The sequence below is a fragment of the Chrysochloris asiatica genome, unplaced genomic scaffold (genome assembly GCF_000296735.1).
Source record: "Chrysochloris asiatica unplaced genomic scaffold, ChrAsi1.0 scaffold00316, whole genome shotgun sequence".
NCBI lineage: Eukaryota > Metazoa > Chordata > Mammalia > Afrosoricida > Chrysochloridae > Chrysochloris > Chrysochloris asiatica.
Window position 1 is genome coordinate 2,266,050 of NW_006408834.1, and position 7,391 is coordinate 2,273,440.

The 7,391-nt window shown below is 42.1% G+C and overlaps 1 protein-coding gene across 1 annotated transcript in view; it reads right to left on the bottom strand.

Annotated features, from left to right (window-relative positions):
- Positions 1-1,693: 1,693 nt before the first annotated feature.
- LOC102833373 (pentatricopeptide repeat-containing protein 2, mitochondrial-like) overlaps positions 1,694-7,391 on the bottom strand; it is a 48,789-nt gene continuing 43,091 nt past the window's right edge. Inside the window, exon 9 of the mRNA XM_006875276.1 lies at positions 1,694-1,918. Within this exon, the coding sequence (XP_006875338.1) occupies positions 1,694-1,918 (225 nt within the window). The remainder of the gene's footprint in view (positions 1,919-7,391) is intronic.

Here is a 7,391-nt window from a genome sequence, read left to right on the forward strand (position 1 = left end):
ACCCTATACTGCTATGGTCTTAGTAACATTAAGGAAAGTCCTGCTCACAGATGGGATTACACCCACAGCAATAGCAATTTAGGATTTACAACTCTAATCTTTTGGGGACCTGACTCAATTCCGAATATTCCACTCTCTCATTCTCTCCGAGCAGACATAACCTGGTGGAATGGGAAGGACTATTAATCTGGATTTTCATCTTGGCTCCACCTCAATTTAGTTTGCCAACTTGGACAAGTCATTCTCTCCACCTTGAAAGATGAGAGAGTTAAACCAAGAGACTCAGAAGATTCCTCCTACTCAAAAATTCCTGAGTCTATGAACAATTCTTGCCTCAGAAGAACAGTACACTTAGTTTTTGCAGTCACACACCTTAGTTTTTGCAGTCACACACAAGGAAGGGTGCAGAATTCTAAGCACGCAGCTGCCGTGGGCTTTCAGAGGCAAAAGGCACAATTGAGGTGGGGCTGTTGTGGGTTTCTCTTCAACACAAGTGAGCAGAGATGGTGAAACTCACCAGCTGCTGTGTTTTAAACCATTAAGTGATGAATCCACATAAACAGGAAAAACTTTGTTCTGTTCTTTACAAAAAAATACGGCATCCAAAGAGAGAAAAGAAAATATCATTGACAAAGGAAACAAACCACAGGGCCATATAGGGTGCTGTAGGATAAGCACTGGACTTCTAATTAGAAAGTTGGTGGTTCAAGCCCAGCAGCTACTCCTTGGAAACTCTATACAGGGTGGTTATGAGTTGAAGCTGACTCGATGGCATTTGAACAAGACAACAATAGAAAACTGGGCAATACAAAAGCATTATGATGTGGTGTTATTGGCACTTACACACTTTGAAAAGCACAAGCCCTGCCTGTGACCACAGCAGTAATCATTTAAATTGGGCTTCCATATCAGCTCTGAAAGCTAAACTCTAATTTTGTTTGTATTTCTGAGAAAGTAAGACAAACATCATCTCAGGAAGTTTTTTAGGAACCCTTTTATTTTTCTTATTTTTGAGAAAATTTGACCCGACAACCTTGAATGTAAATTTCAAATCACTGTACAGCTACACATGTTGCTGTGGTTGTTAGGTGTCACTGGGTGTCGGTTCTGACTCACAGCGACCCTATGCACAACAGAATGAAACACTGCCCGTCCTGTGCCATCCTCACAACTGTTGCTACATTTGAGCAGATGGGAACGTGAGGAATCATGTACCATGCACAGAATCACTGGTATCAGTAACAGAAGTGGTGGGAACATCCTGGGTTATTTCCTAACATGGTAGAATAGGGTTCTAAATTCAGCAAAGGTGGAAACCTGCAAGGAACTGCTCCCTTGAAAATCAATCAGAGTTGTCTGTGTGTGGGATTCATTCCTGCCAGTGCTTGTGGGGTTCCACTCTGGTCCTGGAGGCAGCACTGAAGACCAGTCCACATTCCTTCCAGGATACTCAGCACTCCACCCAGGCAAAGCCTTGTTTCTGAAGGAGCCGAGTTTTCTGCTTGCTTGTCTCTCAGCTGTTCACTGGCACACTTAATAACTTCTCAGATCAGCACTTGGAAATTAAGGGAGGGGACCAAGTGTCAAGACAGTGTCTGCTGAAGGGCTGATGCCCGATGCCTTATGAAGTCCATGGTTCACTAGAAGTAGGGTTCTTTCCACCTCAGACCTGTGGGTGGTATGAACCTAGAGTTTACTCAGCCAACAGGGCCTGGCTGAGTGGCTGGAAAGTCTGACGGCTGACTGGTCTCTTGTTTAACAGGTCCATGTAGGATGTCTTGTCCCTGGGCGTGTGGCACAACATAGCATCCAAAGTGTGGGTGGTGACCTGGCCAGACGTGTGCAGTTTCCCATAGAGCTCATCAAATTGGGCCCGGAGGCCTGGGAGATCCTTCACTTTTTCCCTCACTGAGGCTAGCTGGAAATAAAGCAAGAAGAGCAGATCATTACGTTTCTGTGGCATTTCTTCCTGTGCCCATCCTCCAAAAAGCAGAGATGTACAGTGTGCACCCAGAATGGTGGAAATCAGCGTATTGGGGCACAGAGAGATTCATTCCACCAGCTACACACAAAACTCACAATCAGCACCTGAAAATCATACATTTCACATTGTACAAAATGAAGGTTAGAATAACAGATACAGTACCATGAATGACACCAAGGAAAGGGATCAAATAGCAATGGAATCCAGATTGGCAAGGGTCCAATGTAAGGAATTTGGGTTTAAAGTGGGCACGATCCAGATTTCGTTGGAAAAGCTGTGTAGAGGATGAATTGGAGAGGCACAGGAGAATGGAGATGAATCAGGAGGTTCCTATTGCAGCTCACAAGAAAGATGTTGCCACTTTAAACGGGGAAATGTGTAGTGAAGATGGAGAAGGAGATGTGTGTGAGGTATATTTCAATAAGCTGAAAGGATTTATTGTTTAAGTGGTGAAGGAAAGGGAGGAGTCAAAGATAGCGTCCCAACTCAGTGTCCTGTACTGACCTGGGGGAGGCACTGAGGACTGGATTTGGAAGGTAAAATGAAGAGTTCTGTTATGGACATGACTGAGAAACATCCATACAGACATGCCATGAATACACAAGTCTGGGGCATGGAGGCGCCATCTCAGCCAGGTATATTAGAATCATAAGTACCTAAGTTTACAAAAAAGGGTGAGCTGAAAATCTGAATCTGAAGCCACTTTCCAGAAAAAGTCAACATGCAGCTTAGTTCATTCCTTGTTAAGAATCCAACCTAAAAATATTTCTTGATGAAATTTAATTGGGATGAAGCTTCCTAACAAACTTCTTGGTCTATGTTCATCTTCTAAATATACCAGAATCCTATCTGCTATTCTGCATATCTTTTCAAACAAGGGCTCCCCACTGGATCTTCAGACAAGAGACTGAATTAAACACTTCTTAGGAAAAGTACAAGCTTGTCTTGTGACCCAAAGGTGATCATGTCAGTCTAGCTTCCTTATCAGTTCTGAAACTCAATTCTGGCTTTGTTTGTGCTGTTGGGAAAAATAAAAATGTCACTGTGAGGCCCCTCAGGGGACAGCTGATGAGTCCCAGAACACCAATAACTTTAAAGCCAGTTCGAAAGATGTGTCTATGAGATTGCATAACTAGTGCTCTATTTGCATAGAGCATTTTACAATATAACATGTAAATACAATATATACTTATAAATATTCATAAGTATACTGTTATTGGATCCTGGTGTGGCTCTGTATGTAGGATAAGCACTCGACCACAATGTCGGTTTGAACAATAAGGTCGGCAGTTCAAACTCAGCAGTCCTTCCTTGGAAGCTCTATAGAGAATCACTATGAGTCGGAACCAACTCGACGACACTTAACAACAACGTACTGTTACTAGAAATGTGCTATGTATGTAAATTAGACTGTAAATGATCACATAACAAAACTCAGTACTGTAGAGTTGATTCTGACCCTACAAGATGGAGCAGAACTGCTCCACAGTTTCCAACGTGTAAATCTTTGTGGAAACACATTAGCTCATCGTTCTCCTGCAGAGCGGCTGGTGGGTTTGTACTGCTGACCCTGCAGTTAGTAGCCCAACACTTAACCCAGGGTGCCACCAGGACTCCTGAAACTATCACTATCATTCATATTGTTGTTATTAATAAGTGCTGGCAAGTCGATTTCAACTCTTAGCAACCCTAAATAAGGTTTCTGAGGAATGCCTGGTGGGTTTGAGCTGCTGAACTTGTAGTTAGCAGTCTAGTGCTTTTATTACAGTGCCACACTAGGACTCCATCATTCATATGTTGTTGTTGTTAAGTGCCATTGAGTCGGTTCCAACCCAGAGCGACCCTGTATAGGGTTTCTGAGGAGTGGCTGGTGAGCTTGAACCACCGACCTTGCAGTTCAAATGGCTTTGCAGTCTGGCACATTAACCCCCAGCGCCACCATATTATTAAAAAGGATAGCCTATTTAGTCCTTGGTGGCCAGGATGGCCAAACTACGTCTTTCATATTTCGGACATATTGTCAGGAAGGACCAGTTGCTGGAGACGGATATCATGTTTGGTACGGTGAAGGGCCAGAGAAAAAGAGGAAGACCCTTTTTTCTCTGAGATGGAGAGATGAGTGAGATGGATTGGCCAAGTGGCAGCATCAACGGACTCAAGAGTGGCAACAATAGTGAGGTTGGCCCAGGACCGGGCAGTGTTTTGTTCTGCTGTGCATAAGGTTGCTATGAGTCGTTACCAACTCAATGGCACCTAACGACAATAAGAACAATTTAGTTCTCATGTTCAAGGTGAAATGAACATGACTGCAAAGTTGGTTGGAACTGCAAGGTCAGCAGTTCAAGCTCAGCAGCTGTTCCTTAGAAACTCCATGCAGGGTCACTATGGGTTGGAACCAACTCGGTACTTAACAACAACATACGGGTCCAAAAGAATCAAAACAAACATGTCAAATTGGAGGCAAATTAGACCTACTTGCATACACTGCCTCAGTTCTTGTGGACCACTACAGAAACATTAAAGGGAACCATTATACAATTTGAGTAGAAAAGAATTTGTACCACGTTTGTTAACTTAGTTTCATAAACAATCAATGAAGAAATAGGAAGTGTTTTTGTGGCTTTAGTAACAGCATTATAGAAAATCAGTACTTCTTTTCAATACTCCTGTGATGGTGTGGCAGCACCTATATGATAATTTATAGCCTAACCTCCACCTACAGCCCATTTTAACAATGCTATAATATTTGTATGCAGCAGTATGCGTATTGTATATACATGCAAATATGGTGGAATGTGGCATGTCACCTCACATATGCATACTTAGAACTGGTTCCAAAGCTACCAGGGTTATGTGATTTATCAAGCTGCTCCCTGAGGGCATCACAGTAACCAGGGTGATGCATGGAAGGAGATGGTAAGTTTTCTAAGAAAAACCAGTTTTACAAGCTTTAGGGGAAAACTCAAAATTATAAAAAACAGAAATTTTCAATGGTTTGTTTGGATGCGTTCCTCACATACATGCCTGGCAACATGCCAACGAGCCAGGCCTAAGAACTGGCGAGTTGTGTCACTATGACACATATACATATATTTGTATAACTGTGTACTTCCGAATCTGTTCAGCCTTCTAGCTCCACTACTTTTCTAAATTTACTCCAAGAGAATGTGGCTGGCTCACAAACTACACACAGCTAAGGCTTCAGACAGAAAGCTAAAAATTCATCATAACCAGAGCCAATCAGTTTCCTGACAGGAGAAAGCAAGCTTTGTGTGGAAGTGAGGAAATGGGACAGGGTTAGGAAGGACTCGGTGTGACAGAGGAAGAGAAAGAAGTCACCTGCCCCCTCGTGCCAATCCTGCTGCCTCAGATGCCAGCCTGGACCAGCAGCATAAAAGGCAAGGGCAGGGAGAGAGAAAGAGAGCAAAGGAAGGCCAGGTGAAAAGGAAAATGCCAGCATCCTTACTAACAATATGATCGCTGTAAATAGTCTATGATTTCTTTATAGCTCTTCCTTTCTTTAAGGAGTCCTGGTGGCAAAATGCTAATTGAAAGGTCTGTGCTTCAAACCCATCAGTAGCTCGAATCTGCCAACAGCTAGCTCCAAAGGAGGAATGACCTGGCGGTTTGCTCCCACAAAGATTATAGCCTAGGAAACCCAATGAGGCAGAACAATTCTGCCATATGTGGAGATGGCGTCAGAACTGACTCTACAACATACAACAAAAAGATGTACAAATGACTGTATTTCAAATGACTGTCTCAAATAATTCATTCTTGACAGTCATGATTTAAGTCATCAATGTGTCATATGAGTCATTTCTTTCATGTTGCTTTTAATTTTTAAGAGTGCCCTTTTGTCTTTATTTTTACTCAATTTTGTTTATAACTTTATAAAACATTTACAACGTTTCATAGTCAAATATATATACGAGATGGTGTTGTTAGGTGTTGTCAAGTTGTTTCCTATACATAGCGACCAAACACTGACGAGCCCTGTACCTTCCTCACAATCATTATTATGATTGAGTCCACTGCTGTAGCCACTGAGTTGATCCTTTCCTTGAGGGTCTTCCTCTTTTTCACTGACCCTCCACTTTACCAAAGGAGCTCTGGTAGCATAGTGGTTACGAATCGGGTTGTGAACCGCAATATCAGCAGTTCGAAACTACCAGCTGTTCCGCGGGAAAAAGATGAGGTTTTCTGCTCCCGCAAAGATTTACAGTCTCGGAAACTCTGTATGGGGTCGCTATGAGTCAGAACCAACTCCAACGGCACATAACCACCACCACTTTACCAAGCACAACATTCTTTTCAAGGTACTCGTCGCTCCTGATAACATGTCTAAAATACCAGAGATGAAGTCTCTCCATCCTTGTGTCTAAGAGCATCTTGGCTGCACTTACTCCAAGACAGATTTAATCTTCTGCTAGTTCATGGTTTATTCAACATTTTTTGCCAACACCATAATTCAAATGCACTAATTCTTGTTGCTATTAAGAGCCGTCAAATCTATTCTGACCCTGTATAGGGTTTCCAAGGAGCAGCTGGTGAACTTGAACCACCGACCTTGCAGCTCAAACGGCTTGGCATTTGACACATTAGCCCACAGCATAGGTCTTCTTTATTCATTGTTCAACTTTTTATGAGGCAATTAAAAATACCATGTCTTGGGTCAGGCACACCTCATTCCTCAAAGTGTCATCTTTGCTCTTTAGCACTTTAAAAAGGTCTTTTGAAGCAGATCTGTCCAATGTAATATATTGTTCGATATGACTGCTGCTACTATGGGCACTGATTATGTAAGTCAAGTAAAGTAAGTAAGTCAAGTCAAGTCAAGTCCTTGACAGCTTCCATCTTTTCTCCATTTATCATGATGTTATTTACTCACATGTGAGAATTTTCATTTTCTTTACATTTGGGTACAATCCAAATTGAAGGCTGTAGTCTTTGATCTTCATAAGTAAATATTTATGCCCTCTTTATTTTCAGCAAGCCAGGTTGTATCATCTGAAGAACACAAGTGATTCCTGAGTCTTCTTCCAATCTTAATGTTGCACTCTTCTTCACATGTTCTAGCTTCTCAGATGATTTGCTCAGCATACAGATTGACTAAGTATAGAGAAAGCATACAACCTGGTACACACCTACTCCTGATTTTAAGCCATGCAGTATCCCCTTCTTCTGTTCAAACAACTTCTTGGTTTATGTACAGGATCTGCATGAACACAATTAACTGTTATATTACAGTCAAAAGCCTTTGTGTAGTCAATTAAAACACAAGAAAACATCTTTTTGGTGTTCCATTTTCAACAAAGACATATTTGACATCAGTAGTGATATTCCTTGTTCCATGTCCGCTTCTGAATCGAGCTTGAATTTCTGGCAGCTCCCTGTCAATGTACTC